This window comes from Anomaloglossus baeobatrachus, chromosome 2, assembly GCF_048569485.1.
Source record: "Anomaloglossus baeobatrachus isolate aAnoBae1 chromosome 2, aAnoBae1.hap1, whole genome shotgun sequence".
Classification (NCBI taxonomy): Eukaryota; Metazoa; Chordata; class Amphibia; order Anura; family Aromobatidae; genus Anomaloglossus; species Anomaloglossus baeobatrachus.
Genome location: NC_134354.1, coordinates 23,956,370 through 23,984,302, shown reverse-complemented (window position 1 = coordinate 23,984,302; position 27,933 = coordinate 23,956,370). Strand labels below are relative to the sequence as shown.

The window sequence follows — 27,933 nt, the reverse complement described above, 5'->3', positions numbered from 1 at the left end:
TGCGCTGCTCCCTGCTCTCTGCACGTGTAGCAGAGTACACATCCGGTAATTAACGCGATGTGTACTGTAGCTAAGAGCAGGCAGCCAGCGCTAAGCGGCGTGCGCTGGTAACCAAGGTAAATATCGGGTTGGTTACTCGATATTTTCCTTAGTTACCAAGCGCAGCATCGCTTCAGTGCGTTGCTGGGGGCTGGTCACTGGTTGCTGGTGACAGCTCACCAGCAACCCGTGTAGCGATGCTCCAGCGATCCCTGCCAGGTCAGGTTGCTGGTGGGATCGCTGGAGCGTCTGACTGTGTCACCTCTCACCAGCAACCTCCTAGCAACTTACCAGCGATCCCTATCAGGTTGGATCGTTGTTGGGATCGCTGGTAAGTTGTTTAGTGTGACTGGGCCTTAAGTGAAGTGCCTGGTGAATAATTCCACCAAGATTAGGAACTATAGAAGCGAGATACTGAGAACACTGAGATACCCACATGATGGCGGATTACTGCTCGTCTATTTAAGGTGATTGCCCTAGTGCAATTCCTTGCAAGAAATAGGGTATATCACATCTGCTGATGGAAGAAAAATAAGGGAATCGGTGACAAAAACTGACCGAAGAACAGGTTAAATATCTCAGGCACAAATTTTCTTGTCCCCAAGTGTAATTAATATTGGAAGTCAGCCGATATAACCTTATTGACAAGTCAGATTACTATTGGTATTGGAGCTAGCCCTCTAACAAACACCCTTCTTTGCCACCTTCACAATTCTTATATCATCCATTGAACATGTGTTTTTACATTGTTTCTGCTTGAATTTCTTTGTAGGGAGTCAGAATAGTCTCCCAGAGCTGCTGATTTGATGTGATCTGCTTCTCGCCCTCATAGATCTTTTTCTTGAGGATACTCCAAAGGTTCTCAATAGTGTTGAGGTCAGGGAGGTTGGTGGCCTCTCTCCTTTTCTGAATTGGTAATGGAAGGGATTTGTGCTTTCTAAATCTATTTTAAACTTTTTTTTTTTTTTGTCCCACTTGAATTTTTACAAACCTGATTGATCATATAATAAACCGCAATACACCTGCAGTACTGTGTATGATTCGTCTCAGCGTAGTACTGACAGGCATCCTTTAAGGCTCTGTCTGAACTGAGGGCCTCTATCAACCACTTAGATGCTGCTTATTGACTGTGGAATCTGACGGATTAAATGGCCAGGATTGGAGTTGTCTCTGATCCAGGTTGTTACAACTGCTGTAAAAACCATCAGAGATCGAACTTTTTGCAAACAAAAAACATAAGGGCATAACTGGTAAAGTGAACATTATAAGTCCCTTCTCTTTCTTACCTCTTCCAAATGTACTCAGCCGGTGGATTCGCCTCTGAGTGACAGGAAAGCTGCAGCGATTCATCAGCATTTTCAAGAACATCAATATTCACCATCTCAGGAGCAACTAAAGACAACGCAGAACAAAAAGATTTAGACTGGGTGCACAATTATTAGGTAATTTGCACTTATGATGATGAGTACCATATTTTTCGTTTTATAAGATGCGCCGGATTATAAGACGCACCCCAAAGTTAAAGAAAAAAAAAGTGAAAAAATGGGGTCCGTCTTATACTCCGGTGGTGTCTTAGGCTACTTTCACACATCAGTTTTTTCCCATCAGGTACAATCCGGAAAAAAACGGGTAAACCGGATCCGGTATCGCATCCGGTTTATCCCCATAGACTTGCATTGTAACCGGATTGTACCTGATGGCTTTGCGGTGCATCCGGTTTTTTCCGGATGCGGCAAAATAAATAAATGCGGCGGCCGGATAGAACGTTCCCTGCAACGTTTTTTGCTCCGGCAAAAAAAAACCGCATCGCGCCGCATCCGGCCGCTGCGGCGCATTTTCTATGGATGCCGGATGCGGCGCGATGCGGAAAAAAAAACGCATCCGGCCGCCGCATGCGGTTTTTTCCACTGCGCATGCTCAGTAGCGTGCCGCAACCGGAAAAAACCGGACCGGCCGCATGTAAAAACTTATGCAAAGGATGCGGTGTTTTCACCGCATCCGTTGCATAGGTTTCACAGCCGGATTGAGCCGCACGACTCAAACCGGATGTGTGAAAGTAGCCTTACCAGACGGGGGGCAGCAGTGGTGGAGCGGGGTCACAGGAGGCAGGGGCGGTGCTTGAGTAGAGTGATGCTGCAGGCATTGCGAAGGGGGTGTGCTGGCTGCGAGGATTCTGCTAGCTGCGGGGTCTGTCCTGGCTGTGGAGGCCATGTGGAACAGGGCGGTGTGGCAGGTGTCCCACTCCTTGATGCTCTGTAGGCGGTGTGGGCTTCAAAGAAACAGCGCCCGGAGGTGGCACGTGCACAGATTGAGCTCTCGGCTCAATGACAAGCCGAGATCTCATCTGCGCATGCGCCACCCTCCAGGTTCCATTTTCCTTAAGTCTACTGCTGGGAGATCAATGGGCTGGAGGCGGCGGGCGCGCAGATGAGATATTGAGCCAAGAGCTCCATCTGCGCACGCATCGACTCTGGGCGCCATTTCCTTGAAGCTCACAACGCTGTCAGAGCATCTGGAACACCCGCCGCACCACCCTGCTTCACACAGCTAGCTGGGCCCCCACCACCAGCACGGGCCCCAGCCGCCAGCACAGGCCCCACTGCCAGCACAGCCCCCACCACCAGCACAGCCCCCACCGCCAGCACAGCCCCCAAAGACAGCACAGCCCCTGCCGCCAGCATAGTGCCCATTTTCCACCTCCCGGTAAGGTACATTCAGATTGTAAAACGCACTCTTCATTTTCCTCCCACATTTTTGAGAGGAAAAGTGTCTCTTACAATCCAAAACAAAACAGTAATTATCTAATTGAACAACTGCAGAACTGTCGGTCAGCCCAAGAGATCAATAAACCTGAATATTTAAGAAGGTAAAAGTTTGGTTTTGTCTTCCTTAGGAGAATGTCTCTGTGTGCAGAATTAGCTGTTACCTGCAGTGTAGGGATAGCTGGTGGAGGAGGGATAGTAAACGACCCCCCTATTTTTGATAACCAGCAAAGGTAAAGCAGACAGCTGTGGGCCTGCGGGTTATTTTGCCCTTTCCTACCTCAAAATGGCAGCCCGTAGTCGTCCCAAAAGTGGCACATTACATTAGTTGCGCCAATTCTAGTGCTTCACCTTGGCTCGTTCAGATAGCACTAGTGTGGCGGCAATCAAGGTAATGGTTTTTGGGGTTGATGTCAGTTGTGTAGTATCAGCTGGCATCAAGCACAGGGGTTGGTAATGGAGAGGGGTCTATCAAATACCCTATTACTAACTAAGTTAAAAAGAAAAAAAAACACACACCCTGACTCTTGCCCTGGTTCACCAATTTTATTAAAAAAAAAAAAGACATGCTTTCGAAGTAGTCCACCAAATCCAACATAGTCTACAAATGTAAATCTGATAAAAAGAGGAGTAAAGAAATAAAAATAAGACTCTGTCCTTTGTTCACCTTTTTATCACAAAACAAATATATTCCGCGGCTCCTACATAGTCCATGGTCTTACCATAATGTCCCCTGTATTTGTGCCCAGCGGTGATGATATCAGTAACGTCACCGCTCATCAGACATGCTGGATCTCGTGCCGCCGTCTGTGTGACCCGGTGAGAGTGATGTTAGGTGGTAACGTTACGGACGTCATCACTGCGGCTCATTAGAAGTTCCGGATCTCAGGCCGCCGTCTGTGTGACCCGGCGAGAGCGGTAACATTACTGACGTCATCACTGCTCGTCAGTTGCCGGGTATCAGAGGGCACTTGAGTGACCTATGAAGTGTCATTCTCAGAACGAGGCTCAATAAGATGTACTACAGAATCAGTGGCTGTCAAGGGAACGCCATGGACTTTATTGAAGCTATGGGGATTATTTTTTAATAATAAATTGGCAAATGAGGGACAGTGTTGTCTTTTTCCTTCTCTTTTTATTCCTTTCAAGTTTCCATTTGTGGACTACGTCAGATTCGTTGGACTACTTCGTATCTGCATGACTTTTTTTTTTTTATTTAATAAATTGGTGAACCAGGGCAAGGGTCGGTGTATGTGTGTGTTTTTAAAATAAAATATTTTGGAGTATTTTTTTTTTCTTTTAACTTACTGGGTTAGTAACGGGGGCATCTAATAGACCCCTCTGCATTACTAACCCCTGGGATTGATGCCAGCTGACACTATACAGCTGACATGAAGTACCATTAGCTTGATTGCTACCGCACCATGGCATTCTGGAAGAGCCAAGGTGAAGCGCAAACAGCAGGACCCCACATCCACCTCGCTGGTGTCTGAGTGGAGGAAGAGGTATGTGCCCACTACTGAGCCAGCCCCGGCTCATCCATCTCCTCCTTCAAGAGCCACTCAGCTCTCATCAGTCCATAAAGCCTGCTTTACACGGTACGATCTAGCGTGCAATTTCACGATCGATCGTACTCGCCCCCGTCGTTTGTGCGTCACGGGCAATTAGTTGCCCGTGGTGCACAAAGTCGATAACCCCCGTCACACGCACTTACCTGCTGTGCGACGTCGCTGTGGGCGGCGAACATCCTCTTCCTGAAGGGGGAGGGACGTTCGGCGTCACAGCGACGTCACACAGCGGCCGGCCAATAGAAGCAGAGGGGCGGAGATGAGCGGGACGTAAATATCTCGCCCACCTCCTTCCTTCCGCATAGCCGGCGGGTGCCGCGGGACGGAGGTAAGCTGCAGTTCATCGTTCCCGGGGTGTCACACGGAGCGGCGAGTGCTACCCCGGGAACGATGAGCAACCGGCGCCATTTTAATTAAACAAGATTATGAAACCGAGCGACGAGTACACGACTCACGATTTGTGAGCGAGACTGCGTCGCTCGGAGGTGTCACACAGCCCAACGTCGCAAGCAATGCCGGATGTGCGTCACAAAAACCGTGACCCTGACGATCTATCGCACGATCCGTCGTCTCGTGTAAAGCAGCCTTAATACTTGGAAGCAATCTGTCTTCTTCACATATTGCTCAGCCGTATCCCTGAGCATTGTACACTTTGAAATCACGTCAGCTTTATCATTACACACAGCCCACAATTTGCAGCAGTTACAAATATTATTATATCAGATAGTAAGAAACATTTACTTCTCCGTTATGTAACGCTCGCCACTATAGCTGGTAATGCAGCGAGCATAAGTGGACCCAATGGACCACAGGGGGCATATTCTTGTACATAGGGAACAGTATTATAGTAGTTATATTCTTGTACATAGGGGGCAGTATTATAGTAGATATATTCTTGTACATAGGGGGCAGTATTATAGTAGATATATTCTTGTACATAGGAGCAGTATTATAGTAGTTATATTCTTGTACATAGGAGCAGTATTATAATAGTTATATTCTTGTACATAGGAGCAGTATTATAGTTGTTATATTCTTGTACAAAGGGGGCAGTATTATAGTAGTTATATTCTTGTACATAGGAGCAGTATTATAGTAGTTATATTCTTGTACATAGGGGCAGTATTATAGTTGTTATATTCTTGTACAAAGGGGGCAGTATTATAGTAGTTATATTCTTGTGCATAGGGAGCAGTATTATAGTAGTTATATTCTTGTACATAGGGGGCAGTATTATAGTAGTTATATTCTTGTACATAGGGACAGTATTATAGTAGTTATATTCTTGTACATAGGGGCAGTATTATAGTAGTTATATTCTTGTACATAGGGGCAGTATTATAGTAGTTATATTCTTGTACATAGGAGCAGTATTATAGTAGTTATATTCTTGTACATAGGAGCAGTATTATAGTAGTTATATTCTTGTACATAGGGGGCAGTATTATAGTAGTTATATTCTTGTACATAGGAGCAGTATTATAGCAGTTATATTCTTGTACATAGGGGAAGTATTATAGTAGTTATATTCTTGTATATAGGGAGCAGTATTATAGTAGTTATATTCTTTTATATAGGGGCAGTATTATAGTAGTTATATTCTTGTACATAGGAGCAGTATTATAGCAGTTATATTCTTGTACATAGGGGCAGTATTATAGTAGTTATATTCTTGTATATAGGGAGCAGTATTATAGTAGTTATATTCTTTTATATAGGGGCAGTATTATAGTAGTTATATTCTTGTACATAGGAGCAGTATTATAGTAGTTATATTCTTGTACATAGAGGCAGCATTATAGTAGTTTGGGGCAGTATTATAGTAGTTATATTCTTGTACATAGAGGCAGCATTATAGTAGTTATATTCTTGTACATAGGAGCAGTATTATAGTAGTTATATTCTTGTAGATAGGGGCAGTATTATAGTTATATTCTAGTAGATAGAGGGCAGTATTACAGTAGTTATATTCTTATACATAGGGCAGTATTATAGTAGTTATATTCTTGTACATAGGAGCATTATTATAGTAGTTATATTCTTGTACATAGGGGCAGTATTATAGTAGTTATATTCTTGTACATAGAGGCAGCATTATAGTAGTTATATTCTTGTAGATAGGAGCAGTATTATAGTAGTTATATTCATGTAGATAGGGGCAGTATTATAGTTATATTCTAATACATAGGGGGCAGTATTATAGTAATATTCTTGTACATAGGAACAGTATTATAGTAGTTATATTCTTGTACATAGGGGCAGTATTATTGTAGTTATATTCTTGTACATAGGGGCAGTATTATTGTAGTTATATTCTTGTACATAGGGACAGTATTATAGTAGTTATATTCTTGTACATAGGGGCAGTATTATAGTAGTTATATTCTTGTACATAGGAGCAGTATTATAGTAGTTATATTCTTGTACATAGGAGCAGTATTATAGTAGTTATATTCTTGTACATAGGGGGCAGTATTATAGTAGTTATATTCTTGTACATAGGAGCAGTATTATAGCAGTTATATTCTTGTACATAGGGGAAGTATTATAGTAGTTATATTCTTGTACATAGGGCCAGTATTATAGTAGTTATATTCTTTTATATAGGGGCAATATTATAGTAGTTATATTCTTGTACATAGGAGCAGTATTATAGTAGTTATATTCTTGTACATAGGGGGCAGTATTATAGTAGTTATATTCTTGTACATAGGGGCAGTATTATAGTAGTTATAGTCTTGTACATAGGGGGCAGTATTATAGTAGTTATATTCTTGTACATAGGGGCAGTATTATAGTAGTTATATTCTTGTACATAGGGGCAGTATTATAGTAGTTATAGTCTTGTACATAGGGGGCAGTATTATAGTAGTTATATTCTTGTACATAGGGGCAGTATTATAGTAGTTATATTCTTGTACATAGGGGCAGTATTATAGTAGTTATAGTCTTGTACATAGAAGGCAGTATTATAGTAGTTATATTCTTGTACATAGGGGCAGTATTATAGTAGTTATATTCTTGTACATAGGGGCAGTATTATAGTAGTTATATTCTTGTACATAGGGGCAGTATTATAGCAGTTATATTCTTGTACATAGGGGGCAGTATTATAGTAGTTATATTCTTGTACATAGGGGCAGTATTATAGTAGTTATAGTCTTGTACATAGAAGGCAGTATTATAGTAGTTATATTCTTGTACATAGGGGCAGTATTATAGTAGTTATATTCTTGTACATAGGGAGCAGTATTATAGTAGTTATATTCTTGTATATAGGGGCAGTATTATAGTAGTTATATTCTTGTACATAGGAGCAGTATTATAGTAGTTTTATTATTGTACATAGGGGCAGTATTATAGTAGTTTTATTCTTGTACATAGGGGCAGTATTATAGTAGTTTTATTCTTGTACATAGGAGCAGTATTATAGTAGATATATTCTTGTACATAGGAGCAGTATTATAGTAGTTATATTCTTGTACATAGGGGGCAGTATTATAGTAGTTATATTCTTGTACATAGGGGCAGTATTATAGTAGTTATATTCTTGTACATAGGGGCAGTATTATAGCAGTTATATTCTTGTACATAGGGGGCAGTATTATAGTAGTTATATTCTTGTACATAGGGGCAGTATTATAGTAGTTATAGTCTTGTACATAGAAGGCAGTATTATAGTAGTTATATTCTTGTACATAGGGGCAGTATTATAGTAGTTATATTCTTGTACATAGGGAGCAGTATTATAGTAGTTATATTCTTGTATATAGGGGCAGTATTATAGTAGTTATATTCTTGTACATAGGGAGCAGTATTATAGTAGTTTTATTATTGTACATAGGGGCAGTATTATAGTAGTTTTATTCTTGTACATAGGGGCAGTATTATAGTAGTTTTATTCTTGTACATAGGAGCAGTATTATAGTAGATATATTCTTGTACATAGGAGCAGTATTATAGTAGTTATATTCTTGTACATAGGGGGCAGTATTATAGTAGTTATATTCTTGTACATAGGGGCAGTATTATAGTAGTTATATTCTTGTACATAGGGGCAACATAATAGTAGTTATATTCTTGTACATAGGGCCAGTATTATAGTAGTTATATTCTTGTACATAGGGGCAATATTATAGTAGTTATATTCTTGTACATAGGAGCAGTATTATAGTAGTTATATTCTTGTACATAGGGGGCAGTATTATAGTAGTTATATTCTTGTACATAGGGGCAGTATTATAGTAGTTATAGTCTTGTACATAGGGGGCAGTATTATAGTAGTTATATTCTTGTACATAGGGGCAGTATTATAGTAGTTATATTCTTGTACATAGGGGCAGTATTATAGTACTTATAGTCTTGTACATAGGGGGCAGTATTATAGTAGTTATATTTTTGTACATAGGAGCAGTATTATAGTAGTTATATTCTTGTACATAGGGGCAGTATTATAGTAGTTATAGTCTTGTACATAGACGGCAGTATTATAGTAGTTATATTCTTGTACATAGGGGCAGTATTATAGTAGTTATATTCTTGTACATAGGGGCAGTATTATAGTAGTTATATTCTTGTACATAGGAGCAGTATTATAGCAGTTATATTCTTGTACATAGGGGGCAGTATTATAGTAGTTATATTCTTGTACATAGAAGGCAGTATTATAGTAGTTATAGTCTTGTACATAGAAGGCAGTATTATTGTAGTTATATTCTTGTACATAGGGGCAGTATTATAGTAGTTATATTCTTGTATATAGGAGCAGTATTATAGTAGTTATATTCTTGTACATAGGGGGCAGTATTATAGTAGTTATATTCTTGTACATAGGAGCAGTATTATAGTAGTTATATTCTTGTACATAGGGGCAGTATTATAGCAGTTATATTCTTGTACATAGGAGCAGTATTATAGTAGTTATATTCTTGTACATAGGGGGCAGTATTATAGTAGTTATATTCTTGTACATAGGGGGCAGTTTTATAGTAGTTATATTCTTGTACATAGGGGCAGTATTATAGGAGTTATATTCTTGTACATAGGGGCAGTATTATAGTAGTTATATTCTTGTATATAGGAGCAGTATTATAGTAGTTTTATTTATTCTTGTACATAGGGGCAGTATTATAGTAGTTTTATTCTTGTACATAGGAGCAGTATTATAGTAGTTATATTCTTGTACATAGGGAGCAGTATTATAGTAGTTTTATTCTTGTACATAGGGGCAGTATTATAGTAGTTTTATTCTTGTACATAGGGAGCAGTATTATAGTAGTTATATTCTTGTACATAGGGGTAGTATTATAGTAGTTATATTCTTGTATATAGGGGCAGTATTATAGTAGTTATATTCTTGTATATAGGAGCAGTATTATAGTAGTTTTATTCTTGTACATAGGGGGCAGTATTATAGTAATTATATTCTTGTACATAGGAGCAGTATTATAGTAGATATATTCTTGTATATAGAGGGCAGTATTATAGTAGTTATATTCTTGTATATAGGAGCAGTATTATAGTAGTTTTATTCTTGTACATAGGAGCAGTATTATAGCAGTTATATTCGTGTACATAGGAGCAGTATTATAGTAGATATATTCTTGTATATAGAGGGCAGTATTATAGTAGATATATTCTTGTATATATGGAGTGCTTCAGTAACACCATACTGATATAGAGCAGTATTTGCTGTATTCTCCAGACTGCACTTACAGTGGATATTCTGTACTGTGAGCGTCCCCTCGTGCTGTTGTACGGCGCAGGTCACTTCCATTCCATGGAGTCTTCTTTCTGGGATCATTTTCAGCTCACTCCAGGTGATAAAGATGCCACTTTCATGTCTTATATTCTTTTCTTCTACTTTGTAGGGCAGATCTCGGGTTCTCCATTTAATTGCAGCAGGTTCATCAGCTCTTACGATACAAATTGCCACAGTTTGCTCCAGACGCCCAACCAAGATCGGCTCCGGTGGAGGAATGACATGGACATCCTCAATGACTAAATGGAGAAGACAAAGGGAGGTGGGCATGAAAACGAAGCAGCTTTTTGCATTTATTGATATGGGAGCAGAGTGCGCATGCATGGCAAATGTCAGGGCTCCCATAGACATCAATAACATCACACACACACAATCGCCTCTGCGTTCTTGATATATCGATTGGCCATTTATGGGATATCCTGTTGAAATGCCTTAAATTTTCCAAATGGAAATTCCCTTTTATAGTGATAACTGATGAATTGTTGACCTGAGACCCATTCTATGGATTGGTGAGGGTCTTGGCTGGGATTGGTGAGGGTCTTGGCTGGGATTGGTGGTGGTCCCTTTTGGGATTGGTTGGGGTCGTGGCTGGGATTGGTGAGGGTCTTGGCTGGGATTGATGTTGGTTCCTTTTGGAATTGGTGAGGGTCTTGGCTGTGATTGGTGAGGGTCTTGGTTGGAATTGGTGGTGGTCCCTTTTGGATTGGTTGGGGTCTAGGCTGGTATTTGTGAAGGTCTTGGCTGGTATTGGTGGTAATCCCATTTGGGATTGGTTGAGGTCTTGGCTGGGATTGGTGGTGGTCCCTTTTGGGATTGCTTGGGGTCTCGGCTGGGATTGGTGGTGGTCCCATTTGGGATTGGTTGGGGTCTCCGCTGGGATTGGTGAGGGTCTTGGTTGGGATTGGTGGTGGTCCCTTTTGGATTGGTTGGGGTCTCATCTGGGATTGGTGAGGTTCTTGCTGGTATTGGTGGGGGTACCGTTTGGGATTAGTTGGGATCTCAGTTGGGATTGTCGGGGGTCTCATCTCGAATTGGTGTGGATCTCGACGTTTGGACCCTGATCGATCATCACGTTATCATGTACCCTTTGTGTAAGTATTAGGTGTAAGCAATATATATTGGGTTTGGGAGATGTCAACAGACTAGAGGGTTATTCCCATTGTGGTCATTTAAGGCACATGCACAGCATATTCCAGAGATGTCTGATATATATGGGATATTTCTCAAGAACAGGGCTCTCTCATGCACAGCCAGAAATAGAGAGGTGGCTACACTAACCCTCCATTCACAGGTATAAGAGTTCTGCAAAATGAAGAAAAGCATGCATGGCAATTTTTGCACCTCTTAAAAAATCATGGAGCCTACGATATCTACTGTATATAGAGGTGTTATCAGTCATTATACTGGAGGTGAGCTGTGACATCACCAATTGCCAATGGTGGATCCTATGATATCTACTATATATAGAGAGGTGTTGTCAGTCATTGTACAGGAGAGGGGAGGTGAGCTGTGACATCACATATTGTGAATGGTAGACCCTGTGTTATCTACTGTATATAGAGGAGTTAGTAGTCATTCTATAGGAGGAGGTGAGCTTTGACATCACCTATTGTGAATGGTAGATCCTGTGTTATCTACTGTATATAGAGGAGATATCAGTCATTGTACATGAGGAGGTGAGCTGTGATATCAGCTATTGTGAATGGTGGACCCTGTGTTATCTACTGTATATAGAGGAGATATCAGTCATTCTATAGGAGGAGGTGAGCTGTGATATCAGCTATTGTGAATGGTGGATCCTGTGTTATCTATTGTATATACCAGAATGCCAAGAGTGTGCAAAGCAGTAATCAAATCAAAAGGTGGCTACTTTGAAGAACCTAGAATATAAGACATATTTTCAGTTGTTTCACACTTCTTTGCTAAGTATTTCATTCCACATGTGTTAATTCATAGTTTTGATGCCTTCAATGTGAATCTGCAATTTTCAGAGTCATGAAAATGAAGAAAACTCTTCGAATGAGAAGGTGTGTCCAAACTTTTGGTCTGTCCTGTACATATATATATATATATATATGTCAATAAGGTCAAAGATATTCAATACTGTATATAATAGTAGTAACATTAGGGTGCAAATGCATAAATCAGTATCTAGAATTAATAAAGAAAGAAATATGAAGTACACATCTTAATAAAGCACAATCAATTACAAGAAGCAATAAAATAAATTAATAATCACCTCATCAATCACAAAGAATGTCCACACCCCACAGTATTATTTCCTTGGTACAGATAATTGTCTTTTTGTGATAAATTCATATTATATATATATATATATATATATATATATATATATATATATATATATATATATAATATATAATATATATATATATACAGTTAGGTCCAGAAATATTTGGACAGTGACACAAGTTTTGTTATTTTAGCTGTTTACAAAAACATGTTCAGGAATACAATTATATATATAATATGGGCTGAAAGTGCACACTCCCAGCTGCAATATGAGAGTTTTCACATCCAAATCGGAGAAAGGGTTTAGGAATCATAGCTCTGTAATGCATAGCCTCCTCTTTTTCAAGGGACCAAAAGTAATTGGACAAGGGACTCTAAGGGCTGCAATTAACTCTGAAGGCGTCTCCCTCGTTAACCTGTAATCAATGAAGTAGTTAAAAGGTCTGGGGTTGATTACAGGTGTGTGGTTTTGCATTTGGAAGCTGTTGCTGTGACCAGACAACATGCGGTCTAAGGAACTCTCAATTGAGGTGAAACAGAACATCCTGAGGCTGAAATAAAAGACAAAATCCATCAGAGAGATAGCAGACATGCTTGGAGTAGCAAAATCAACAGTCGGGTACATTCTGAGAAAAAAGGAATTGACTGGTGAGCTTGGGAACTCAAAAAGGCCTGGGCGTCCACGGATGACAACAGTGGTGGATGATCGCCGCATACTTTCTTTGGTGAAGAAGAACCCGTTCACAACATCAACTGAAGTCCAGAACACTCTCAGTGAAGTAGGTGTATCTGTCTCTAAGTCAACAGTAAAGAGAAGACTCCATGAAAGTAAATACAAAGGGTTCACATCTAGATGCAAACCATTCATCAATTCCAAAAATAGACAGGCCAGAGTTAAATTTGCTGAAAAACACCTCATGAAGCCAGCTCAGTTCTGGAAAAGTATTCTATGGACAGATGAGACAAAGATCAACCTGTACCAGAATGATGGGAAGAAAAAAGTTTGGAGAAGAAAGGGAACGGCACATGATCCAAGGCATACCACATCCTCTGTAAAACATGGTGGAGGCAACGTGATGGCATGGGCATGCATGGCTTTCAATGGCACTGGGTCACTTGTGTTTATTGATAACATAACAGCAGACAAGAGTAGCCGGATGAATTCTGAAGTGTACCGGGATATACTTTCAGCCCAGATTCAGCCAAATGCCGCAAAGTTGATCGGACGGCGCTTCATAGTACAGATGGACAATGACCCCAAGCATACAGCCAAAGCTACCCAGGAGTTCATGAGTGCAAAAAAGTGGAACATTCTGCAATGGCCAAGTCAATCACCAGATCTTAACCCAATTGAGCATGCATTTCACTTGCTCAAATCCAGACTTAAGACGGAAAGACCCACAAACAAGCAAGACCTGAAGGCTGCGGCTGTAAAGGCCTGGCAAAGCATTAAGAAGGAGGAAACCCAGCGTTTGGTGATGTCCATGGGTTCCAGACTTAAGGCAGTGATTGCCTCCAAAGGATTCGCAACAAAATATTGAAAATAAAAATATTTTGTTTGGGTTTGGTTTTTTGTCCAATTACTTTTGACCTCCTAAAATGTGGAGTGTTTGTAAAGAAATGTGACAATTCCTACAATTTCTATCAGATATTTTTGTTCAAACCTTCAAATTAAACGTTACAATCTGCACTTGAATTCTGTTGTAGAGGTTTCATTTCAAATCCAATGTGGTGGCATGCAGAGCCCAACTCGCGAACATTGAACAATATTTCTGGACCTAACTGTATATATATATATATATATATATATATTATATATATATATTCAATAAGCGGTATGTTTTATTCTTATACAAGTGTGGTGCAACATTTTTTGCAGGATTTATTCTTTATTGATGAATTGGTTTTCTAACAGTCAGTATTGCATGCAAGATGCAAAAAAAAAAATGAAAAATAGCTCAACGAGAGGTTTATATATAACTCTTCACTGACCTACATATGTACAGGGGATTCCTTCATTCTAGAGTTAATAGAATTTTGAATGAAAAAAAGAAAAGTCAAAGAATTTGTATAAAATTACTACACAGAATACATATGTAAACGATCATGAAATCTCATACATATTCACTGCTACCCCCACCCACGCTCTCTGCCAGCGTCTCTGATTGGGTGCCCTCACAGTAACTGTCTGAGTTCCCTATTGGAGTGTAAAAATAAATAAATAAAAAAATTGTTGCAGGATCCTCCATATATTGATACCCATTACAGATAAAAGCATACGGCTACAGGTTGAAGCCCCCAACCGTGTCTTAGCAACTTATCAAACTAAGAGGGACCACATGCAGTTTTTTTTAATTATTTAAATATTTTTTAAAAAAAGCATGCCATTCTCCCTAATTTTGATACCCAACCAAGATACAGTTGACAGCTGGGGGCTGGAAATCTCAGGCTGAAGGGGCCCATGGTTATTGGGCCCTCCCAGCCTAAAAATTGCAGCCTACAGCCGCCCTGAATTGTTGTATCTATTAGATGTGACAATCCCAGCGCTTTTCCCAGCTCCTCCCGATTGCCCTGGTGCGGTGGCAATTGGGGTAATATAAAGGTTAGTGATAGCTCACAGCTGCCACTAAGCCCTAGATTAGTATTGGGGAGGGATCTACAAGCTATGAGATACCCCCATTTACTAATTTTCTAATAAAAAAAAATTAAACACAAAACACAGAAAAATCCTTTAGGTTACCAGAGCTTACAGTTACCGGGTCTTGCAGCAACTGTCAACCCGATAACTTTAAGGGAGCCTTTAAGAGAGCCTTTAACGTTCCTGGAGTTCCCAGCTGATGGGACACCTGGAGGCTGTATAACGGATATCGCAAATACCTTAATATTAGTGCGAGTAACAAATAGTGCAGAGTATATTCACTCATTACTATTAGTAAGTGAAAATCAGTTTGTTTTACTTACAAAAAATATACACTGTACAGAATGTAGTAGGTACATTTTTATTTTACATAAAAAATATATAATAATTTAAGATACTATAATTACACCAACTAAATAACGATAAAATAATATATATATATATATATATATATATATATATATATATATATATATAAAATTTAATATATATATATACATAGAGCTCTCTGTCCGGAAAAGTGCAGTGCTGGGAACAACTAAGATCCTGCGCAGAACCCTCAAACTCCCAGGCGTCTGGTAGAGGACCCGAGAATGAGGAAGGACAAATAACCACCCATAGGGGGGGAGAGGGTAGTAGTTATATATATATATATATATATATATATATATATATATATATATATATATATATATATATATATATATATTACACCCACCTGTTGTGAATATATCTGAATTAGATTCCAGTTTGGGGCTCCCTCTTGAGGTCAGTGCTGGTAATACAGCTGACTTGCTGAGTGGGAACTAGACAGCTGAGTAGGATTTGCAATCAGGCCATTTGGTTTGGGCATATATAACTATGTAGCTTCCTTTTGTTCCTTGCCGGTGCTCAATTGTATTTCCTGTGTTCTAAAGACTTCTTGAAACCAGCCCTGTTCTCTGTGTCTACCAGAACTCCTCTCAGATAAGTTGGTCTTGTACGTTTGCTTAGGGTTTTTCACTTTCTTGTGATTTTGCCTGTGTGGAGTTCCTGGTGGAATTGGATTATTCCCTGCTGGGAGTATCTGTGTACCTTGCTCCATGTTCTGTTATGTATTGTGTTTTGTCATGCTTGGTACAATATTCAGTCCCCTCTCTATATCAATGTTTTTCTCGGATCCCAGTAACACCAGAGTACTGATATAGCGGGGGAGAGTCTGTTCAGTATTTTTCCATGTGAGGCGTGCTGGTATTTATTAGGGATTTTACGGTTGCAGTGCAGTGCTCTTTCTTATGCAGATAGTTTTGGGCCTCATCTTTGCTGACTCTGTTCTCTAGCTACGTATTGTGTTTTCCTATATCACCGTAATCTTTACATGTCGGGGGCTTTCTATATCTTTGGGGACTACTCCGAGGCAGATTAGCTTTTCTACATTTCGCTCTGTTAGAGTATTTAGTTCTCCGGCTGTGTCGCGACAGCTAGGCCATCGTAAACTAAATAATAGTGAATATATTTTGTTACACACCTGTCCCAGGGTCCAGGCTCTGCTCTGTTCACCCCGGTTCACTAAACGTTTTTATGCTTCATGTCGGATTTTGCAAGAAGTCCAGTGAGCTCCCATGTGATTAGCTTTCTGACCTATATAAGGTCTACCAAGACACATACTTATGTCTTGGTATTAAGTCTCTTTGTTTGCCTTTCCAGGACTTCAGCTACCTATCACCAGTCTCCAGGATGTCACCTGTCTGCTTCTAGTACCTCTGCTACCTTTTCCTCATCTTCCATGACCTCTGCTACCTCTCTGCAGTCTCCTTAATGCTGTCTTTCTGCTTCCATTACCTCTGCCACCTGTTCCCAATCTTCCAGTACATCTGCTACCTGTCTGCGGTCCCAGGATGTTTCCTTTCTGCCTGCAGCTTTCAGTACCTCTGTTAACTGTTCCCAAACTTCCAGGACCTCTGCCACCGGTCTGTAGTGTCCAGGATGTCTCCTGTCTGACTGCAGCTACCAGTACCTGTGAGGTTTTCTGTCGTTTTGCTTTAATCTGTTTTTATCCAATGGCCATCTTGCTTTTTGTTCTGCTGCCCTCACCTTGCCCTCAGTCAATATGGATTCCCCAGCTTCTATGTTCCCGCCCTGTTTCCTGCCAATTACCTACTTAAGCCACCTCAGCTGATGGACCAGTGCTTCTCAATCCTGTTTGCAGTCTGCCTGTAAGGCCGAGGCCACACGGGGTTATGTACGAGTCCTCGCGTGACACTTGGCTCACACTCGCAGCAGGAGCCGAGTATCATGCAACTGTTGTCCGATCGTGCGATCAGACCACAGCTGCGGGGGGCGGGCCGGCGCTGCGAAGGGGAGGGATTTATCTCTCACTCTCCTCCGTTGCCGGCTATTGCGATTCACGCTCTGCACTTGCGTTGCACCGGTGTACTGCGAGTGCAGTGCAATTTCTTTCGCCCCATAGATTTGAATGGGTGCGAGTGAAACAAGTATCGCATTGCACCCGCAGCATGCTGCGATTGTTTTCTCGGTCCGATTAGGGCTGAGAAAATATCGCTCATGGGTGCTGACATATACGCTAGAATTGGTCCGAGTAGAATGCGATTTTTTTTTTTTTATATATATACATCGCATTCCACTTGTGTCCTAGGCCTAACCTGGACTCCTGAAGTCTTTAGAGGATTTACCTGTCTGCCATCCTCTGCTTTGGATCCCTAGTAGTGATGAGCGAGTATGCTTGTCACTACTCGGTACTCGCACGAGTATCACTGTACTCGGGCTACTCGGCGGGGACCGAGTAATCTCGCGATACTCGTGCTGTACTCGTGGTCTTCATCCCTGCATGTTGGCGCTCTTTTGAGAGCCAGCCCTCATGCAGGGATTGGCTGGCAGACCACTGCAATGCCACAGCCCTGTTAGTTGTGGAATTGCAGTGATTGGCCGGCCTGCACAGCGTGACTGAGCCTTTATACCGGCAGGCGCGCTGTGCTCTGCACACAGCCATCCAGACAGTCAGTGCAGGGAGAGTGTTGCTGCTTCAGGGAAAGGTTTGCGGCCCTTTATAGTTATTTCCGTAGCAGGGCTGCAAACAGTGTGACCAGAAGTCCGTCTCAGGACTATTATAGTTGTATACAGGCAGGCAGGGTATAGCCAGGTCGGAGTGTGACGCCCTGGCACAGCCAGGTTGTCACAGAAAGAGTTAATCCTCCTTGGTAATCTGATCCCACACCGATGCAGCAAGACAAACCACATCCCCCAGGGTAGGAGAAAAAGCAGAGCAGAGGGGAGGGGCTGGAGCAGAGTGTTTGGAGAGGAGACAGAAGTGGAGCCTGGAGCTGTAGCTCCCAGGCTGAAAGCAAAGCGTGCTCCGAGAGGGCCGGAACAGGCTGTAGTGAGGAAGGGGCCAGAACAGGTAGCCGGAGCAGGGCGGTGGCCCCTCGGTACCTGGGTACCCGGATCACTACAGGGGAGTGGATTCCCCGTTCCCGGCTGAGGAGAAAGAGGAAGAGAGTGGAGAGAAAGGCACCTGGCTGCAGGGAAAGAACAACAAGGGCTGCTGCACCGTGTGTGGGACACTAACACCCCCGTACCGAAGGCTGCGGACACCGGCAATTCCTAGTTTACCAGTGACTCCGTGTGACTTACTTGTGAGTACGCCCGTGCCCTCGGGCACCGCACCGCAGCACTGCGCCCTGCTCCCTGCTTACCCCATCACCGGGCCCCGGGACAACCAACCCCCCTACCCACGGAGGGGACATAACAACTACGCTGCTCCCTGTCATCGCTCCCGGGATCCCCGTCCAGAGCAGCGGTGGTGTCACAACCTCACCACAACCGTGGGTGGCGTCACGGACAATCTCCCTTACCAAATCCCCTTTTACTGTGGAGCCTGGGATCACAGACCGGGTCACGCCATCGTGATACCCACAGAAGTGACTCTGTGGCCCGGATCTGAGTACCCCTGGTCCCCGGGCGACACAGGAGTATAGGAGAAGAGTCCTTCTCCGGACTATTGTTGCTGTATACAGGCAGGCAGGGTATATAGCCATTCCTAGTGGTGACCGTATACCAGCCTTCATCATATCTGAGGCTGGTGTACACAGTCTAAAACAGTCCTGATAGTGTCAGACTTCTCAGTAATTGTCGCTCCTAAAAACCTGTTAGGTTCTTATTGCGTCCGTGCTTGCATTTAAAAACCGCACGTGTGTGGCAGTGTACAGGTGCACTTGTGTGCGTTTTGCACAAACTAGGATATAACGCACAAGTCTAGTGAATAATACACGTCAGCACAGCATTGCAATATGCGCAAGGGCGTTGGCAACGAACAAGGAAGTGGACGTGATGGTGGTGCAGGCAGAGGCCGAGGTCGTGTGCAAGCTCTAATTTCGCCACAACAAAGGGCCACATCTACTCGCTCGCACGTCCTGTCCCAAATTCTTGGGGACCGCAGCAGTACACCGCTCTTGAACTAAGACCAGTGTCAACAGGTTGTTAGTTGGATAGCGGATAATGGTTCCAGTCAGATTGGCACCACCACAAACACTCTGTCTTCCACACGGTCAAGTGTCAGTAGCCGTGATACTGCACCGCACATTTCAGAACCTGATCCTCCTTCCTACCACAAGGCTGAGTACACGTCCTCGGACATTAATGATCCCACACTTGGACACTCGGAAGAGCTGTTCACGTTCCCATTCGCACATTCTGGCCTCTCGCAAGCTCCTGTTGAAGTGGGTCATGAGGAGATCGTATGTACAGATGCCCAAATATTTGAGCAGCCACGTTCTCACGAAGTTGGCAACGTGTCTCAACAAGGGGTGGACGATGATGAGACACAATTGTCAGGAGGAGGAGCAGGGTGCGGAAGAGGAAGACGACGTGGTGGATGATCCAGTAACTGACCCAACCTGGCAGGAGGATATGCAGAGTGAGGACAGCAGTGCACAGGGGGAAGGAGGCGTTGCATCCCAACAGGCAGTAAGAAGCAGGGTGGTGGCTCCAGGCAGAAGTCAGGCAACCGTTCCCCGGAACAACAACACGACACAAGGTGCCTGTACAAATGTTAGGTCTTCCCGAGTCTGGCAGTTTTTTAAGTTGGCTCCAGATGATTCTAAAAAGGCCATTTACAACACCTGCCATGCCAGCATCAGCAGGGGTACCAAAACTAGCAGCCTGACCACCACCAGCATGATCAGGCAGATGTCAGCCAAGCACCCGACTTTGTGGGATGTACAACAGAGTCGAGAAGCAGTGCTTGCTGAGGTCACTGCTACGTCTTCGCTTGTTGTGCATGCGAGCCAATCCCCTGTCCATGATGCCTACGAACAAGCCTCCTCTGGCCCTGCACCTGCAGTTGCCCACGCAGAAATAACACCATCATCAAGCACGTCCTTGTCCCAGCGCAGCGTTCAGTTATCCATTCAGCAAACCTTTGAACGCAGGCGCAAATACACTGCCAACGCCTCTGTGGCGCCCTGGACAAGCCAGGGGCCACAGGTACTGACTCACCCACCCCAGGGCTATGGGACACCCGGTGCCGGGCCGGACTAGTCCGGGGGTCGTCAGTGGTGGCGGGGCCCGGCTCCGTGGCCCTGGTGGGTGTCAGTTTAAATATGCTTGGTGGATAAAGTTTATGTTTGTCGTGACGCCACCTGTGGTTTGCGGCTATGAAGCCGCCGCTGCTGTGTGAGGCCTCCGGGGTGATGATATGGCAGCAATGGTGGTACTGCTCCCCACAGGTGGAGCGGTGCCCCAGAGCACAGTTGGTGCTCGTGAGAGTCTATGGTGTAGTGGAAGTCTAGGCAGACGGAATAACAGAGGCAACACCAAGGGTGCAGTTTCAAGTTGTTTACTCACACATCCTGGTAGGCGCTTACTGGTGCCCTCAGACGACTGGAACCCACTGTCAGGGACCTGCGCCATTTCTGGGTGATTCCTGGAATGAAAACCGGTACCCTTCTCTCAGGTGTCTCTGTCTTCAGCTGTCTTCCTAAGCCTAGCTCTTTTAGGATGAACCTGCTCGGCCTCCACTACAGCCTCCAGGCTGGGAGCTCGCCTGTCGGTTACTTGCCCCTTTTCTAGAGGTTCTGCTGTGGGCTGTGGCCCGGGGAGTTTACAACTTTCCCTGGGCCTCGGTTTTTACTGAGGAGATGTTTTTCCGCTCCTCCCTTTTCTAGGGACCGTCCCCTGTTGCAGCTTGATCCCTCCACCGATGTTCTTGTGGAACAGGCCACCACAGCTCACTAGCTATCCGTGGCCCTGGAATCCCTTCTCTTCCTCTGCTTGGTGTCACCTGGACCCTCTCAGTCCCAGGGTCTTCACCAGGAAGCGTCACTTTCTTCTTTCTTTAGCTCCTGACTGACTAGAGCTTTTCTTCTACTTCTCCTCCTTGCCTGCCTCCTGCAGGCCTCCTCCTCCTTCTCCCCTCTCTCTAAGACTACTCAAACTTGACCTTCCTTTCTCGGTCTACTCTCTGGTGGCTTCTCCCACCTCCCCAGTTGCTAAGCTGTACCCTATAGGAGCAGGGATGGGTCTTACAGCCCCTCCCAGCATGCAGCATGGGAGGGTTGCTGCCACTATCCCTGGTCCCAGTGTGTACCTAACAATGGGTGTTGTGTAGATTTACCAGGGGACCGGCGTTCACTCCTTTCCTCACCCAGAATGGGACATCACACCGCTGGATGGGGTGCAATGTCCTGTGGCGACGGAAGCCTCAGGGGCGCCACAGTACTACACCACCACACCCTACACCCCGGTTAGGCACATCTAAGCCAGACACCAAAATCCTTGTTGCCTTCCCCAGGGGCTGATGTCCACACCAGGGGGTGGAGCCAGGCGGTTGGTCTCCACCCACCAAGGAGTTCACAGTCCTGGAGGAGGGAAAAGGAGCAGTTGAGTTTTGACAGTGAAAGTGGAAGGAGGGAAAGTGTAGCAGTAGAGCAACTGACTGACAGAGTCCGGGTGTGTGGCCCAGACGGAACAGCAAGGTTGGCAGACGGTGGTGACCGTCTGCAGGAGTGGCCTATCGGAGTTTACCGTAAGGACTGTGGACGGGCGGTGGCCCGGCGGTACCGGACCGATACACAAGGAGAAGCCAGCACCATTGGCAGGGGCCTTTCGGACCCCGGCAAGGCTAGGAGTCGCCGAGAAATTGCCGAATCCGTTAGTGAATGGTACCTCCCGGGTCTCCGAACAGTCAAGTCCCGACAGAAGGCAACCGTCCAACCGTGAAGGGGAGACACCGCCAAGGGCAACCGTTTCCCAGTGCCAGCGCCTGCGGGCAAAAGGGGCTCCTCCGGCCCACATCCAAGTCGGGGAGCGGGTTACCGGTGGGAACCCACCGGAATCAACATAGAGCGTAGGTGCAGGGAGAGACAGTCACCGTCAACCTGCCGGGGAAAAGCAACAGCAGCCGTCCGTGGGACCAGTCTTTCCAGCCGTGTGTTTTACCTAGAACTATGTCATCGTCTCAGGCTGAGTGAGTACCACCGTGCCGTGCGGCACAGCGCTGCCTCTGCGACCCTGCACCTCACCAAGCCCCGCAACCCGCCTGCCATCATCCCTACTTACCCCATCACCGAGCCCCGGGACAACCAACCCCCTACCCACGGAGGGGAGAACTACCAACAAAGCTGCTCCCTGTCACCGCTCCCGGGATCCCCGTCTAGAGCAGCGGTGGTGTCACCAAAATCACCACAACCGTGGGTGGCGTCACGGACAATATAATCAATCCCCACAATCAACCCCCCTTTTCACTCACGGGCGAGGAACGCCGCTCGAGTCCCCGGGATCCGGCCCACCGCTCGAGCCACCACCGAGCAGCAGCAGCAGCCGGACCCGAGCAGTGGGAGAGCGCAGCGTCACCTCCTCCGCCCGCGACACCCCACTTGCCACACTTCTAAATGCTAACATTTCGCGACTGCTTGCGCTGGAAATGTTGCCTTTTAGGCTGGTGGAGACAGAAGCATTCCGCGACCTGATGGCGGCAGCTGTCCCACGTTACTCTGTCCCCAGCCGCCACTATTTTTCCCGGTGTGCTGTCCCCGCATTGCATAACCACGTGTCACAAAACATCACACGTGCCCTGAACAACGCTGTTTCACCCAAAGTCCACCTAACCACAGACACGTGGACAAGTGCTTGTGGGCAAGGCCGCTACATCTCGTTGACGGCACACTGGGTTAATATTGTGGAAGCTGGGACCCAGTCTGAGCGAGGGACGGAACACGTCCTTCCCACACCAAGGTTTGCAGGCCCTACCTCAGTCAGGGTTTCACCCACACTCTACAGCTGCGGAATGTCAAGCTCCTCAGCCACCTCCTCCTCCTCCTGCGCATCCTCATCCACTTTACCCTCCACACCAGTCCCAAGCTGAAAGCACTGCAGCACTGCCTCGGCGAAGCGGCAACAGGCTGTGCTGAAGCTAATCTGCATAGGTGACAAACCCCACAATGCAGAAGAGGTGTGGACAGCTCTGAAACAGCAGGCAGATCACTGGCTCACACCTCTGAACCTAAAGCCAGGAAAGGTCGTGTGTGACAATTGCCGGAACCTGGTGGCGGCTTTGAGGCGAGGCCAGCTGACACATGTTCCATGCGTGGCCCATGTGCTCAACCTCGTGGTTCAGCGGTTTCTAAATTCATACCCAGAGCTGTCTGATCTGCTGGTAAAAGTTCGCCGCCTGTCTGCACATTTTCGAAAGTCACCTACTGCTTCAGCCGGCCTTGCCGGCTTTCAGCGTCGTTTGCATCTTCCGGCTCACAGACTGGTGTGTGATGTCCCCACACGTTGGAATTCAACTCTGCACATGTTGGTCAGGATATGTGAGCAGAAGAGGGCAGTTGTTGAGTAGCTGCATCACCTAAGCCGTCGGGAAATGGGTCAAACTCCACACATAACACCTGAGGAGTGGAGATGGATGTCTGACCTATGTACCATCCTCCAAAACATTGAGGACTCCACCAAGATGGTGAGCGGCGATGACGCCATTATTAGCGTCACCATACCGCTTCTCTGCCTTCTAAAACGGTCTCTGCTCAAAAACAAACATGATGCATTGCAGGCGGAGCGCGATGAGTTGGAGCAAGAAACAGTAGTGGGTGTGGGTGATAACACACAGCCCAGCCTCGTCTCATCACAACGTGCAGTGGAGGACTATGACGAGGAGGAGGAAGAAGACATGGAGCAACTCTCCGGCCAAATTGAGGATATGACATGCACACCAGTCATATCCTCGGTTCAGCGTGGCTGGCCAGAGGACAGGGTAGATGAGGAGGAGGAGGAGGACAGCATGTTCAGTCATCGTGTTGGTCAGGATACTGAAGTACTGGCTGTTAAGAGTCTGGCGCACATGGCTGACTTTATGGTAAGCTGCCTGTCTCGTGACCCTCACGTTAAGAACATCTTGGCCAGCAATCATTACTGGTTGGTAACACTGTTAGACCCACGCTACAAGGAGAACTTTATGTCTCTTATTCCCGAGGCGGAGAGGTCAGCCAAAATGCAGCAGTTCCGGAAGGCCATAGTCACGGAAGTAGGCAAAGCATTCCCCTCACAAAACGCTAGCGTCATAGTTCAGGAATCAGTGGACAACCAAGGCATACAGCCGAGAGGGGCACAAGTCCAATCCGCCAGAGGTAGGGGAACAGTCTTTAAGATGTGGGACAGTTTTCTCAGCCCCTCACGTACCACAGCCCCTGAGGTGCGGGGTAGTGCCATAAGAAATCCTAAGTTTGCCCAGATGCTCAAGGAGTACCTTGCAGATCGAACAACTGTACTCCGACATTCCTCTGTGCCTTACAATTATTGGGTATCCAAGCTGGACATGTGGCATGAATTGGCTCTCTACGCCTTGGAAGTCCTGGCCTGCCCTGCCGCTAGCGTTTTGTCAGAGCATGTTTTTAGTGCCGCAGGTGGAATCATTACAGATAAACGCACCCGCCTGTCAACTGAAAATGCTGACAGACTGACTCTGATCAAGATGAACAAGGGTTGGATTGGGCCAGACTTCACCACACCACCAGCAAATGAGAGCGGAATTTAAATTTTGTAACGGGAATTTGCCATGTACCTCCACTCACCCATGGGTACATACTTCTGGACTTTGGATAATCGCTGGACTGCTCCTCCTTCTCCTCATGCGCCACCATGATGACCGTTACAATAGTTAGGCCGTTGTTTCAGATATACCCCCAGTTGGAAATTTTTTTGCCCATTCTTTCAGAATAGACATTACAACGACAGGAGACCCGCTCCTTTGCAATGGGAACAATGTTTAGAGGCCCTCATGCACGTCTCTATCCAGGGACAATGTGGAGCTTCCCAATTTTTGGCTGCCCTGCCAAAGGGCTATACTACAATAGACCCACTTCCTTACAATGGGCACTTCAGGTTTACAGGCCATCATGCACGTCTCTATCCAGGGACAATGTGGAGCTTCCCAATTTTTGGCTGCCCTGCCAAAGGGCTATACTAAAATAGACCCACTTCCTTACAATGGGCACTTCAGGTTTACAGGCCCTCATGCACGTCTCTATCCAGGGACAATGAGGAGCTTCCCAGTTTTTGGCTGCCCTGCCAAAGGGCTATACTACAATAGACCCACTTCTTTACAATGGGCACTTCAGGTTTACAGGCCCTCATGCACGTCTCTATCCAGGGACAATGTGGAGCTTCCCAATTTTTGGCTGCCCTGCCAAAGGGCTATACTACAATAGACCCACTTCCTTACAATGGGCACTTCAGGTTTACAGGCCATCATGCACGTCTCTATCCAGGGACAATGTGGAGCTTCCCAATTTTTGGCTGCCCTGCCAAAGGGCTATACTACAATAGACCCACTTCCTTACAATGGGCACTTCAGGTTTACAGGCCATCATGCACGTCTCTATCCAGGGACAATGTGGAGCTTCCCAATTTTTGGCTGCCCTGCCAAAGGGCTATACTACAATAGACCCACTTCCTTACAATGGGCACTTCAGGTTTACAGGCCCTCATGCACGTCTCTATCCAGGGACAATGTGGAGCCTCCCAATTTTTGGCTGCCCTGCCAAAGGGCTATACTAAAATAGACCCACTTCCTTACAATGGGCACTTCAGGTTTACAGGCCCTCATGCACGTCTCTATCCAGGGACAATGTGGAGCTTCCCAATTTTTGGCTGCCCTGCCAAAGGGCTATACTAAAATAGACCCACTTCCTTACAATGGGCACTTCAGGTTTACAGGCCCTCATGCACGTCTCTATCCAGGGACAATGAGGAGCTTCCCAATTTTTGGCTGCCCTGCCAAAGGGATATACTACAATAGACCCACTTCTTTACAATGGGCACTTCAGGTTTACAGGCCCTCATGCACGTCTCTATCCAGGGACAATGTGGAGCTTCCCAATTTTTGGCTGCCCTGCCAAAGGGCTATACTACAATAGACCCACTTCCTTACAATGGGCACTTCAGGTTTACAGGCCATCATGCACGTCTCTATCCAGGGACAATGTGGAGCTTCCCAATTTTTGGCTGCCCTGCCAAAGGGCTATACTACAATAGACCCACTTCCTTACAATGGGCACTTCAGGTTTACAGGCCATCATGCACGTCTCTATCCAGGGACAATGTGGAGCTTCCCAATTTTTGGCTGCCCTGCCAAAGGGCTATACTACAATAGACCTACTTCCTTACAATGGGCACTTCAGGTTTACAGGCCCTCATGCACGTCTCTATCCAGGGACAATGTGGAGCCTCCCAATTTTTGGCTGCCCTGCCAAAGGGCTATACTAAAATAGACCCACTTCCTTACAATGGGCACTTCAGGTTTACAGGCCATCATGCACGTCTCTATCCAGGGACAATGTGGAGCCTCCCAATTTTTGGCTGCCCTGCCAAAGGGCTATACTACAATAGACCCACTTCCATACAATGGGCACTTTAGGTTTACAGGCCATCATGCACGTCTCTATCCAGGGACAATGTGGAGCTTCCCAATTTTTGGCTGCCCTGCCAAAGGGCTATACTACAATAGACCCACTTCCTTACAATGGGCACTTCAGGTTTACAGGCCATCATGCACGTCTCTATCCAGGGACAATGTGGAGCTTCCCAATTTTTGGCTGCCCTGCCAAAGGGCTATACTACAATAGACCCACTTCCTTACAATGGGCACTTCAGGTTTACAGGCCATCATGCACGTCTCTATCCAGGGACAATGTGGAGCTTCCCAATTTTTGGCTGCCCTGCCAATGGGCTATACTACAATAGACCCACTTCCTTACAATGGGCACTTCAGGTTTTACAGGCCCTCATGCACGTCTCTATCCAGGGACAATGTGGAGCCTCCCAATTTTTGGCTGCCCTGCCAAAGGCTATACTAAAATAGACCCACTTCCTTACAATGGGCACTTCAGGTTTACAGGCCATCATGCACGTCTCTATCCAGGGACAATGTGGAGCCTCCCAATTTTTGGCTGCCCTGCCAAAGGGCTATACTACAATAGACCCACTTCCATACAATGGGCACTTTAGGTTTACAGGCCATCATGCACGTCTCTATCCAGGGACAATGTGGAGCTTCCCAATTTTTGGCTGCCCTGCCAAAGGGCTATACTAAAATAGACCCACTTCCTTACAATGGGCACTTCAGGTTTACAGGCCATCATGCACGTCTCTATCCAGGGACAATGTGGAGCCTCCCAATTTTTGGCTGCCCTGCCAAAGGGCTATACTACAATAGACCCACTTCCTTACAATGGACACTTAATGTTTTGAGGCCCTCATGCACGTCTCTATCCAGGGACAATGTGAAGCCTCCCAATTTTTGGCTGCCCTGCCAAAGGGCTATACTAAAATAGACCCACTTCCTTACAATGGGCACTTCAGGTTTACAGGCCCTCATGCACGTCTCTATCCAGGGACAATGTGGAGCCTCCCAATTTTTGG

The 27,933-nt window shown here is 45.3% G+C and overlaps 1 protein-coding gene across 2 annotated transcripts in view; it reads right to left on the bottom strand.

Moving 5' to 3' along the window:
- Positions 1-27,933, bottom strand: part of LOC142290868 (nectin-3-like protein) — a 67,461-nt gene that overhangs the window by 14,594 nt on the left and 24,934 nt on the right. For both annotated transcript variants that reach the window (XM_075334925.1, XM_075334924.1), the window contains exons 2-3: positions 10,085-10,369; positions 1,326-1,431 (exon numbers count right to left, since the gene is read on the bottom strand). In XM_075334925.1, coding sequence (XP_075191040.1) covers positions 1,326-1,431; positions 10,085-10,369 — 391 coding nt within the window. The remainder of the gene's footprint in view (positions 1-1,325; positions 1,432-10,084; positions 10,370-27,933) is intronic.